Here is a 13,324-nt window from a genome sequence, read left to right as displayed (position 1 = left end):
TAGAATAGTAATCATCTGTCTTGTGTGCTGAGTGATCCCTTTCCCTGAAATAAACCCGTGCTGTGATGTGCTGTGATGTGCTTACTAAGTGCTCAATAACCCTACTTAACCTTTGTGCCAGAGTCTTAGAGAAAATTCTGGCATCCGCGTTTATAAGCGTTATTGGCCTATAAGACCCTGGTTCTAACGGGGTTTGTTCTTCTCAAGTATCACAATGATGCGCCGCCCCTGCCCAGGAATGTGGGACTGAGTTCCCTATCTGTGCCTGGATAAGGGTCTCATGCATATCCTTCCCCAAAGTGTCCCAAAAAGTTTTATAAAATTCTGCCGGAATTTGATCCGGACCTATAGCTTTCCCAGCGGGGAGGTTAGCCACTGCATCCTGTAAAGTCAGAATGAGATCTAACTCCTCCTTCTCCTCATCCTGTAACACTACATGTGGTATGTCTGTCAGATACTCCGTAATTTCAAAATTTGTGTTACTAAGGGTTTGTTCGTAAAGTGAAGAGTAGAATTTCCTAAAAACCTCCCGAACATCTGCTACCTTATTGACTACGCCTCCCGCCCTATTATTTATTTCCTTTATTTCACCTGCCGCTAAGTCTTGTCTAGTCCGGATTGCTAGGAGGTGACCTACTCTCTCATTATATTTGTAGCATTTTTCCTTTTTGGCCAGGTAATTATCTGCCGTCTTCCTAGCTATGCTTTCGCTAGCCTCTGCTTTGTTCAATTCTATATTTAGTAGTATATCCTCTATTGGATCTTGGTTGGAGATGGCTAAAATTAGGCGGTCTTCTAAGTCTGCTAGGTCACTGAACTTTTTATCCATTTCCACTTTCTCCTTCTTGGCCTTCTGAAGCGTGTAGCAGAGAGTCTCCCCCTCATTCCGGCCTTAAAGGCGTCCCAGACCATGCCAGCGGAGGCTGAGCCCTTATTAGTCTCCCAAAATTGGCGAATCCAGATCCGCATTCTGTTGACATAGTTTCCTTCTCTGAAAAGTCCTCTCTCAAAAGTCCAGGTGTAAGGCTTTCTTCCCCCCCAGTAACCGGCGGTAGAGTTAGCACAAGCAGATTATGGTCCGACAATATCTTGGGGAGCCTCTCCAGCTGGCTACCACCTAGCAAAGAGGTTGAAATCAAAAAGTAATCCAACCTGGCCACCATCCTATATGGCGCCGAGTAATATGTACTCCCTGTCCCAAGCGGGTAGTTCTGAGCCCGCACATCCACCAGTGCATTATGTCGCGCTAAATTACATATAGCTTTACATGTTCTCTTCTTCCTTCCCCCATATGTACCTCCTCCCGTCATACCCTAACGCGCCAAACCATTAATATTGAAGTCCCCGCAACATATGATTAGTTCCGACCATAAAGACAGCTCCTGATCTAAAAATTCAAAAACCTCTGGTTCATCTTCTGTAGAGCCATAAACAGAAACAATTGTACAACATCCCGCCGATGATTCTCCCTTGATCATAACCCATCCCCCCATTGATCTTTTTTTCTTTTAATTTTGAATACCCCCTTCCTGACTAGTATAGCCACCCCCCTTGTCTTAGATCCTTGTCTTGTATATGCAAGCACATCGAAGCCCATTTGATCCAACATGAATTTATTGTTCCCCTCTATATGCATCTCTTGGAGGCAGGCTACATCTAATTTCAGCATTCTTAACATAGCAGCCACTTTCTGTCTCTTCCTCCCATCATTTAGACCGCAAATATTTATGGAGGCGATCCTTAATGCCATCTACACTTGCAAAAAGGTTTCCTTTCTGATATCCCAGCTTTTCCTCCCCTCAGCTAATGTGTTCAGTGCATTTACCCCAAAAAATTGTGTCTGTGTAGTTTCTCCTCTAGTGCTGTATTTACCAAACAACCGTCCTATCGCCCTGCTCCCCCCTCTCCTCCTCCCTCCCCCTGAGATCCCACCCCCCCCTTCTACGGGCAAATAGGTCAAGCACGACCTATGTGAAATGAAATGAAATGAAACTTATATAGCGCACGACTTACCCTGGGGCATCTCAGCGCTTGCTTAGGGAACCCGTCCTGGTATTTGAGCCCAAGACCCGCCGAGGCGGGGAATTGAACCCTGGTCCCGGGCCGAACTCAAGCTCCAGGTCTGCCGCCTCTAACCCCTGAGCCACACTTCTCCATGTGTAGCCTCTATAGGTTGTAGTGTCGCCTCTCTCTCCTGCCCGTGTCTACTAACCTATCCTGAGTATTTTAAGCTGGTTATAAGCCATTTCTATCCTATGGAGTTTTGACCGGGCGTTTCCCTCTATTGTTCCTCCCCCCGTGCTGTTCTGTAAGTTCCACAAGGAATTCCCCTGCCTTGATTTCTGAGAAGAACATCCTGGTCTGCCCCCATTAATAACCTTTAATTTCGCCGGAAACATTAAATATGCCTCAGTGCCTTGTTTTTGGAAAGGGGTGATCAATTGCCTTAATTTCCATCTTCTCTCAATTGTTACATGACAGAAGTCGGGTCTTGCAAAGAATGTAACCCCATCATATATTTTTTTGGAGTCAGGCCTGGCTCTATCCATGATTTCCTGTCTTGCCAAGAAATTCCCTAAAAACACTAACATCGCCCTATGCAAAATATCTTGTTGCTCCCCTCGTTTCTTCTTCAGTGTCAGTGGGAATCTGTGAGCTCTCTGGACCTCCGTCTCCCATTGCCACTGGGACTCAGGGAAGGCCCCCTTCAGGAGTTTAATAACATACCCTCTTGGATCATGCCCTTCCACCCCTTCTTCTAACCCAAGAAGTCTCACATTGTTCCGTCTCTGGCGGTTTTCAAAGTCTTCGATCTTCCATTGAAGATCTTCCACAACCTTTACTTGCTCCATTTTGAAAGCCTGCCAGTCTGTTGCCTCATCTTCCAATCTACCAGTTCTTTCTTCCACTTGAGAGACCCTCTCCTCAACTTCTTCATACTTTTTGTTTATTTTCCTAAGCGATGCTTGGATCTTTTTTGTATCTTGCCTTGCTCTCCGGCTTTCTGCCCTGGCCTCAGTCTGTATCTGCTTTAGCGTAGTAAACATCAATTCCATTGTTACATTCTGCGCTGGAAGCCTTGTATTCATCCCTCCGCTCGCCCCTTCTCCAGGACTGCCTTCATGGTATACACCAGGGGTGGCTGAGTAGTCCCATGAGTAATTTTCTATTCGTGCTGCCCGGAGATCCACCTCCTTCTCGTCTTGCCACACGTTTCTTTTTCTTTTGTGGGCTTTTATCCCCGGAGCCTCCGCTCCTATCCGAGTCTGTGGTAGGATCTGCAGAGCTTTCCCCCTCGCGATCACTTGTGTAGGTAGAGTCTGACCCTTCATTGACAGAAAAAAACTCTGGAGAGCCCCCTCTTGTTCCCTTACTCTCAGCCTGCTCTTGCTGTGAGTCCAGGCTTAACAGGCTCCCCCATTTGGGTTCACGACTGGCTACTATCAGTGTTTAGACCTGCCTCGACTAACAGCAAGGCATCCAGCATCTGTGTGTTGGTCTGCCTTTCCAAAGCCTCAGATGTGCCTCCAGCCTCCCCGGGACCCCCCCCGCTCACCGATGGTGTGTTCATCGCTCCTTCTGTGTGCCTGGCATTTTCTGCGGGAAGCCTGTCTTCTGGGGACGCTCCTACCGGTGACGCTTGCGTCCTCGTGGACGGCTTTCTCCGATCCAGCGTCTAACGAGGAGGGACGACTCATCGGGCAGCTGGCTGCCTCCTCGCCTAGACCCGGGGCATTAGGCGGTATTTTGGCAGCAAAAGACTCCGTTAAGGTAGGCTGCCTAAGAACAATCATATCCTTGTTGGGGGTGGGGGGTTCGCCCGCTGAGAGCTGGATGTTTCCTTTCCGCGGGAGCCGACATCCTGCTGTGACTCTTTCTGTGCCTTACTCAGTGCGGCATGTGTCAACCTTGGCTCTGGTTTCTTTTCGGCTCTTTCTGCTTTCTTCTGCTGAGCCTTTGACATCGCGCTAGTTGCAGGGGTCAGTTTTTTACTCGTGACTGGCATCTTTGGATTTGCCCCTGGTCCTGTGCCGTCTCGTTGGCCTGGCCCTTTAGTCGTACCAGTTGAAAGCGACAGACTTCTCCTTCTCATGTCTTGTGCGCTGAGACATCCCCCGGGATGTTTTAGTGCCGCTGAATAAGCTCCTGCAGTAGATCTTCAAAACTTGCTGTGCTGAAAAAGCCGCTTGCTTAAACCAGCGCTCCCCGCCGATACTGCTGATTCTGCTCCTTACATGGATACGATTCAGCCCACAGGAAAACAGCATATCTGTGCTCATATTACCAGCGTCATTTTTTAGGAAGGAGAGAGAGTTATGTGTGAGTTTCCTCTACAGCCCTGTAGCAGCCATCTTGCCTCCTCAACTCCAGTGTTCTAAGGTAAAGGAAAAAAAAAGAACATGGAAACCTTTCACTGCAGAGTCCTTGAGGTGCAGCCTGCAAACCAAGGAGCAGAAGACTCTATAACAGAAGAAAGCCTCACACCGCGCACTTTCTGCCTTCCAGGAGGAAGAAAAGGAGCGTGATCAACTGTTGCAATGAACTGAGGGTGTGAGCCCACCAGCTGCACCAGTACAGCACAGCTGTGAGGCCACCAGCTGCAGCACCGAAGAGAGGGTGTGAGCCCAGCAGCTGCACCAGTGCAGCACTGAAGTGAGGCTGTGAACCCACCAGCTGCAGCACTGAAGGGAGGCTGTGAGCCCACCAGCTGCAGCACTGAACTGAGGCTGTGAACGCACCAGCTATAGCACTGCAATGACAGTGCGCAAACCAGGTGGCGCACAGCACCAAGGCTGTGAACCACCAGCTGCAGCACTTCAGCAAAGGGGTGTCCCCTCTGTGCAGCCCTCCAGTGAGGCTGTGAAACCACTGGTTGTATACTGCAAGGAGGCCAATAGCAAACCAGTCGCCTTCCTAGTGTGAGGCAGCAAATGCACACTTGTTGCAAAACTGAGGTGGGAAACCCACCCCCTCCAACCTGCAAAAACAAAAGAAATAGGGGGAGAATGGGCCAGACACATCGAACATTGCTGTGCAGAGAGGAAATAATATTCATGGATAGAATAATGAAGCGCATAGAGGGAGAAAAGGATGGCATTGAAAAAAAGAGAACCATATGGGCCCTGCTGTTTTGGAGAGGCGGACTCACAGGTACAAATGGACTCATTGTCCTCCTCCCATCTAGGGAGCAGTCTCAGAGGGGTGAGGTGAAGTTCTTCGGATTTCACAATCTAAGCAGATCTCTTCGCCTCTCTTAAAAAATAGAGTGCTCCGATTGGCCAAGGAATATATACTGCCTGTAATGAAACTTGAGCCACTGTCAAACTCACTCACCTTCAGGTTGGCTTGTCGAGTTGTACGGGAAGGCCTTCCTCAGTCTTCTACACAGCGAGTGGACTTCCGCCTGCCCCGTGAGAAATACGAGCACGCCACCTGCAAGAGGAAAGCATCATTGACGCTCCTTGCAAGAGACAGCAACCAAGGCAGAGCACAGTGAACACAACCTAGTATAGCAAACACAGAAAGAAAAAAAAAACACCCTGAGAGAGAGAGTGAGTGTTTATACACAAAACTGGGTGATCCGTCGCGGGGGGCGGGGGGGGGGAAGATAGGTCCCAAAACTAAATTTACTCATGCATTTGCCACAGACTTTTTATTCAATGTGATACCGCAAAAACTGCTGAACGGATTTGCACCAAATTTGGCAGGAAATTAGATGTTGGTCCAGAGAGTGTGCTCTTTGTGGTTTTGTGCAAATCAGTTCAGTAGTTTATGAGAAAGCAAGGTTAAAAATATTTGTATATCTGGACGGATGAGTTTGAATGTGTTTCGCAAGGTGCCACAAGAATAAGTTAAAAAACTAGAGCGTTCTGATTGGCCAAGGGTTTTTTCCCTTTGTGTGTTCTCGGTCTCTTGGGAGCGAGTGGTCTAATTGGCTCGTCCCCTGTCCTGAAAAGGATTTAAAAAACAAAATATAAGGGGGCAGGGTAGGGATACCATTCCCCCTAGCCTTTGCGGGGAATCCGGGCCAAACTTTCAAAACATTTAGTTTTTTTTAGCAATCTTGTCGGATCACAGCAAAAAAAATAATAATAATAGAGACCACCAGAGAAAAGACAGTCTTCACAGCTCGAGGCTGCACCAAAAAATGGTCCAGGGTATGGGTCCCCTGGAACGCCTACAGAGGACAAATCTGTACACACCCCCTCCCCCCGCCCAGCTGCAATAGATCATGATGTTCCCCCTACCCCATAACTTGTACCCTTTGCGTTCCATTATTGTCTGCTATTTATTGCTGTGTAAAAAAGGGAATCCAATGTATTGGGTTCCGAGACCTAGCTCATGTCATGGTAACTCCCCTGAGTGATCAGTGGTACCAGCTCAGAAAGAAAAATTTCTTTCTAGTGTCCCCTCACTCTCCGGGGTCGCCCCGCGGTGACATGCTTCATCATTGGGGCCATCCCAGTTCTCTACGAAAAGGGGCGTGCTGCGACTCACGAACTACGCAGGAGCACTTTAAAGTGAGAGACTATGTGTGGTGCAAAAAAGAATTAGTGGAGTGGGTGTAGGTGGATTAAAAATACTGTGCTTAGTGGGCCTCAACAGATTATGCTCCTAGGCAGGTATGTTAAAAGTGGGGTGGGTATCACTACTAACCAACCTACAATGACGATTGGTTCAGTGAAAGGTCAACATGTTTCATGCTACCCCTAGCATTTCTTCAGGACCATGCCGGGGCCAGCCCTGCATTTGTCAATCAAGGTCAATTCGAGGATAATGAACTGTGCCTGCTCCAGGACAGTGCTTTGCATGCTGTAAGAGAAGAAGGGAATGCCTGTTCCAGGAGGAGGCCAGGTCTGCTTCAGGAGGACGCTGTGCTGATCCAGAACAAGGGGCTATGCCTGTTCCAGGAGAGGGGGCCATGTCTGCTTCAGGAGGGCGAGTGCCAGATCCACGTCAAGGAGCTGTGCCTGTTTCAAAAGAGGGGGCCATGTCTGCTTCAGGAGGGCCCTGTGCCTGATCCATGACAAGGGGCTGTGCCTGTTTCAGGAGAGGGGACCTCAGGAGGGCGCTGTGACTGATCCGGGACAAGGGGCTGTGCCTGTTTCAGGAGAGGGGACCTCAGGAGGGCGCTGTGACTGATCCGGGACAAGGGGCTGTGCCGGTTTCAGGAGAGGGGACCATGTCTGCTTCAGGAGGGCGCTGTGCCTGATCCAGGACAAGGGGCTCAGCCTGTTTCAGGAGACGGTCCACGTCTGCTTCAGGAGGACGGTGTGCCTGATCCATGACAAGGGGCTGTGGCTGTTTCAGGAGGGGGGCTACGTCTGCTTCAGAAAGGCGCTGTGCCTGATCCAGGGCAAGGGGCTGTGCCTGTTCCAGGAGAGGGAGGCCATGTCTGCTTCAGGAGGGCGCTATGCCCGACACAGGACAAGAGGCTGTGCCTGCTTCAGGAGAGAGGGCGATGTCTGCTTCAGGACGGCACTGTGCCGGATCTAGGACAAGGGGCTGTGCCTGTTTCAGGAGAAGGAGGCCATGTGTGCTTCAGGATGTCGCTGTGCCCGATAAAGGACAAGAGGCTGTGCCTGTTTCAGGAGAGGGGCCATGTCTGCTTCAGGAGGGCACTGTGCCTGATCCAGGACAAGGGGCTGTGCCTGTTTCAGGAGAGGGTCCACGTCTGCTTCAGGAGGACGGTGTGCCTGATCCAGGACAAAGGGCTGTGCCTGTTTCAGGAGAGGTGGCCATATCTGCTTTGTTCAGAAGAAAGCAATAACTGCTCCTGGAGACGGTCGCCATGCCTGCACTGGCCCAAGAGGAAGTGGCTGCGTCTGTTGAAGCTGGGGACTTCTACTGTTCCTGAGGAGTCAATGCCTGCTCAATGCCGAGGCAATGCCTGTTCCAGCTAAAAGCTCTGCATGTTCCAAGGAACTACTTTTCCATGGGGAGACAAAAATACTACCATTAAAGAGCTTAAATTACAGTGTAAACCAGACCCTAGCTCCCCGGTTGTCCAATCTACAATAGTCCCAGAATCTTACAAAAGCCTTCACTATGAAAATGACTTATTTCCCCCAAAACAGGTAAAGAAATCTGACCTGGCGGTAACATTCGATGGATTTTGCAGACCTTCCGAAAACATTCTCCTGCATAATCTTCAAGCGGGGTTCTCTTGTTAAAATGAACTGTAACAGGGAATTGTCGTGCATCTATCTGTCAAGGAAAAGATGTGTTAAACAACTCGCATTTAAAGAGTTCAAGTAAAAACAGAATAACTTTCCAGCGTTTGTAACAGAAGAATCTATCCGCTGCCACCAAACGCTGCTTCCGTTACTGATGGACACCAGCATCGTTCAAGATGATCTTTAACCCCTTCACTGCGGGGTGTTTCCCCCCGCTGTGCGGTGGGCCGTGCGCGGTGCAGCTGTGCTTGTGACGAGCTCAGCTCGTCATGCGGCACAGTGGAGCTGTACTCATGACGAGCTGAGCTTGTCACGACCACACCGGTTTTGGAACGATCACCACATCGGGGAAATTATCCCCGCGTCCGAACATTCCAAAGGCCATGACGAGCTGAGCTCGTCATGAGTGCAGCTCAACCGTGCCTCATGACGAGCTCAGCTCGTCATGAGCACTCAACAGGTTAAAGACCAGAATATGCAGCGGGCTGAACACATTCTATTATGGAACACGCCATCCACTGGGCATTCGAGCAACTTGCGCTTCTGGTTTGCACATGGCAGCAAAGAGGTTGTGAATTTACTTCCGGTGTGGAGAAGTAGTCCGCAGTTTAGCCTATGCAATACTGTCTAACATGAAGTCTGCTAATCTGATTGGTGGCCTGATATGAGGTTCCTTGAACCAGCCAGGTGGATTGACTGGTAGGACTGTCCTGTGCATGGGAGTGACGTTCCAGCGAACCTGCTCTCTGTTTGGTGAAGCAGGCTGAAACTCGACCCATCAATCAATCAATCATAGCATTTGTAAAGTGCACTACATACCCGTGAGGGTCTCAAGGTGCTTGGTGGGGAGAGGGGGTGGGGGGAGGAGCGCTGTTACTGTTCGAAGAGCCAGGTCTTGAGGAGTTTCCTGACCCATAAGTGGTATGCATTGCGCCAGTGAACCGCCCCCGTCAGCGGGGAAGCAATCTATGGTTTGTCAAATTTGGGGGATCATCGAACACCTGGCCCTGCGCATTGCACCCACTTAAGCAATTTTCCTCTCTGATCTGAAAAATGAATCCAACAATTATAAAGATGTGGGGAGTAATTTGGTATTTAACACAATCAACAAGGTAATAACTCTTCATCTGAATGAACATTATTCTTCTTGTTTGGTAAAAGAGAATCTTTTAACATAAATTCCATTAGATCATATTGCAAAAAACTGATGATGTACAATTTCTCACTCAACAACTGTAATCCTGATTGGGGTCTGTTGAATTTGGAGTGATTAGAGCACATTCGTAGCGACATGGTGTTGAGTGATCTAAAAAGATACTTTTAGAGCCCTGAAGAAGCATGGCTTTTACCGCAAAACACATGTTGAATGTACTTGGGTTGTTTTCATCTGAACTATAAATAACAAAAAATGATGCTTTTTAAAGGTAACATGGAGCTTGAAATTTTGTGAACCATTGTGAGAAATTGTATTTTATGGTTGTTGTGCAATATGATCTAATGGAATTTGTTTCAAAAGATGTTGTTTTACCAAGAAAGAAGAATACAAGTGAATTCAGGTTAAGCAGTGTTGGTTGTGTTGAATACCACAGTACTCCGCACACCTTTAGAATTGGGTTATTAATTCATCAGTCTGTGGTTTGGTCCAGACCCCACAATGAGATACCAGCAGGCCCACTCTCTTTGGAATGGAGCAGTGTAAGGCAAGGGCATCACGTAGAAGGCTTCCTACTGACTGGGACTAACTCACTTGGAAAGCTTCGGGAACTAGTCTGTATATTTGTCTGATCGGTTTATAAGGATAAAACTAACATGAAAACGTGAATCCACAGTTACACATTCTGTGCAATGGGCCTCCTCTTCACAGAATATTTGTAGACAGTCCATCTACTCAGGGGCAACTTGCTCCACCATGAAACTAACCCTGGCAACACTAGGTTTACACAAACATGGACCTTACTTTAATAACAGGCGGAGGAACCCGAAAGAGTCTGGCGTTCTCAGTGAAGTCCTCAATCCGCAGCGTGGCCGACATTATGATCAGCTTCAGAGGTTTGCCCTTCTGTGGAAAACACAAAAACAGACTATTCAAAAATCCTCTCAAAACCGTGTCAGAAAATAGAAATATTTCTAACCCCAAAAACAGAATAACGGATGTAACTTTCGAAAGAAAATCTGGCAAAGCCAATAGGTTTGGGATTAATGGGCGGCACATGCAGCATAAGAGCCTTAAAAAGAGCATCAACGGCTCCCTTGCCTTCAATACCCTCTGGCTTCTTTTTCCATCTCAAATGAAGGTTGAATGGAAAGTCCTTCTTTCATTTCTATGACAAAGAAAGGAAGGAGAACAAGAAGGCTCCATTGAAACCTGATCTTCTTTTGACAGAATTGAAGGTGCAGGAAGCTGGCTCTCTATATAGTTTCCCAAAAGGAGGTCACTGTACAGAGTCTGGTGCCCCTTAGTGTGCAGGGGCTCGCTCTAGCAGTCCCAGGGGGCTCTATGTGCGGTCGAGCAGCCTTAGAATTAGCAGAAGGGAGTATCAGGCATTTGTTGCGCACACAGAGCCAATAAATTAGACACACTCAATAAGGGAATCAGACACCAATTTAGAAAAATAACAAACGTTTATAATAATTTAGACACCAAGATCTACAAGATTAGGGAGAAAGATACACAGCATAGGGGTACTTGCGATATAGTTACAGGATAGTTCTTCTGGCCTGTAAGAAACACTCTGCAAGTGGAGACCTGAGGACAAGTCAGTCAGAACCCAAAGGGGGGCGCAGTTCTTGAGGGTCTCTGGGGCAAGGGTGCACGGTCACCAGGCTCAAACTCGAGCTGTGTGGCTCGGGTGCAGAGTTGTTTTGTTCAGTGGGGCACTTGCGTTGGAGGTGCTCAGCTGTTAGGTCGACCTGGAGATGGGGACAGAACAGGACAACAGGGTCACTCTCGGTGCTGGCCTTGGTGATGCTGATGTCCCTTGTTGGTAGGGCAGGCTGGAATATGAACAAGCCTTGGCCGCGGCAAGGGGACAGTAACCTAGGTGATGGTGCAGGGCAGCTCCTGGAGGTCCTGGTGACTCCAAACTTGGTGGGGAGACAGATCTGACCTCCTGGAGCACAACAAACTCTTGCTGGGGTGCTGCTCCCTCGATCAGCCCGGAGGTCGATAGAATACTGTATTGGGTAACAGCATTCGATGCGTGCCGATGCAGTGAAGTGGCTCCTCCACTCCAAGGGAGATGCTGCGGGGTCGAGAAAGTGCTGGGAAGACCTCTAACGGTTTGGAAAGGCTGTTCCGCTTCAGGATGAGACTGTGTCGGTGATTGTCCGGAGAGTAGCAGTCGGGCAGAGATTTGAGCCAAGGTAGATATTGGTCCACAGTTCTCAAGTCTTTGGCTGTTCTTTGTCATTCTTTTTCAGGCAGACGACTCGGACATGGAACTGAAGGGTATTAGCCAATGGCTACTTACAGGTGGGGTCAAAATACCCCCTTTAAGACCACTTCCTGTGCGAAGAGGGCATAACCCTGTCCCAGAATTCCTAATTACACCAAAAACAAGATGGTTGAACCCTTCTTTCGGGGAGCACATTAGGCAGCCTACCTTAGGAGTGTGATTAGCCTGGTGGCGCAACACACCTAATGCACAGCTAATTTGCCGCCTGTCCTGGTGCCAAATGGACCTCAGGGCACAAAGTGTCATCTCCCATGTCTGGGGAAGCCAGGGTCACATATCAAAGGAGGCGACGCCTTCGAAGCCCCAGCCATGATGTGCTCAATCAATGCCATTCTGCTAGAGGAGGTGTGAACACCTTCCTCCGGAGCAGGCATGTTTTCTGGCCTCGGAGAGCGTGGGCTCTCATCTTCAGGGCGTCGGAAACATGTCAGTGGTGGCAGGCTGGACGATGCCAGCCAGCCAGCACACTAGACAGTGGTAGTTGTTTTTAGGGGGCACCTCTAAGATACCCACTGGGTGCATGTTATAATAACTCTTGTACTGGCATCAGTAGAGATTTATTAAGACAAGGTGTTTGATACAAAACACCTTTGGTTTCAGTGAAGCCATCATGTAGCTGGGAAACTCGTAAAGACCAGTGCCGAGTAGATGTGCTTAAGATGGCTTCAATGCTCACTTGTCCAATGCAAGCGCTCGAGCTGAGGCTGAAGAACACACCCACACAGTCAATAGCACTTGATGTGAGGTGAATGCTGAACTGGGCTGAGTCAAGACGTGATATATAGCATTTCAAGCCCATGGCTAACAGAGGCGATATAAGAAAGCTGATGGCTTAAAGGGGTGGACCCACTGCCTGCTCTAAGTCTATTGTTAAATAGGTCTGTTTGACTGCTGGGCAAGTCAGAAAAAACTGCATTCATATTTTAGAAAAGGATTCATTGTTCTACACATAAGAGCAGCTGCATAGAGCCATAAATATGTTATTCAAGCCTGGGCGTCCCTAACTGAACAGGGTCGAAGACTACGGTGCATTAAATCTGTGCCAACTTCATTGGCATTTGTGCAACACACGGGAGCTCTTTCCTGTCCTTGTCAAAGTCTAGCACATCCTGCCAACCAGCTGGGGGTCATATCCTTGGTTAGTAGCTGAGGTCGTGTGGTTGGTGGCAGTTCAGAGCCTCGTCTAACAGGCCAGTTGGGAGGATTGAGTTGCTTCTGGGTGGCCAAGGTTTTTGGGATCTTGAGCTATCAATCTTAAAAAGCTTTAGATGTACAGCCGGGATGCCGATGTACACGCATTGGATAATGGCTTCTATGATTCTCGGTGCGTAAGTGCGCATGGTCTTAGGGACATGTGCGCTTCTATTATTGGTATTTTGCGACAGAGCCAGTGATTGGGCCTTGGGCCATGCAGTTTAGACTGGCTAGTGCCCTTGTAAGATGCATCATGCCAGAGATATTTAGATGTATGGAATCAGTACAGCATTAACCTAGCCAAAAGGCAGTGGAGTGCTGTACAGTGTAAAATGCAAAGACGTAGTCAATGAATGATGAGAGGATTTGGGGTTCTCGGAGCAGAAGTGGACTGATACTGCAACATGACGCAGTGACCTTTCAAGAGAGGAGTCCTCAACTCTTTCCTAAACTGGAGCAGGATTCGGGCATGGGCTCGATCCTGAAGGCTAAAAGCAG

General features: G+C 48.6%; 1 protein-coding gene across 1 annotated transcript in view; it reads right to left on the bottom strand.

Moving 5' to 3' along the window:
• DHX37 (DEAH-box helicase 37) overlaps positions 1 to 13,324 on the bottom strand; it is a 308,890-nt gene that overhangs the window by 170,611 nt on the left and 124,955 nt on the right. Inside the window, exons 10-12 of the mRNA XM_086942683.1 lie at positions 10,135 to 10,236; positions 8,094 to 8,208; positions 5,335 to 5,433 (exon numbers count right to left, since the gene is read on the bottom strand). Coding sequence (XP_086798809.1) covers positions 5,335 to 5,433; positions 8,094 to 8,208; positions 10,135 to 10,236 — 316 coding nt within the window. The remainder of the gene's footprint in view (positions 1 to 5,334; positions 5,434 to 8,093; positions 8,209 to 10,134; positions 10,237 to 13,324) is intronic.

Source organism: Lissotriton vulgaris, chromosome 11, assembly GCF_964263255.1.
Source record: "Lissotriton vulgaris chromosome 11, aLisVul1.2, whole genome shotgun sequence".
Classification (NCBI taxonomy): Eukaryota; Metazoa; Chordata; class Amphibia; order Caudata; family Salamandridae; genus Lissotriton; species Lissotriton vulgaris.
The sequence above is the reverse complement of the archived record's forward strand: the minus strand, read 5'-3'. Positions and strand labels throughout refer to the sequence as shown.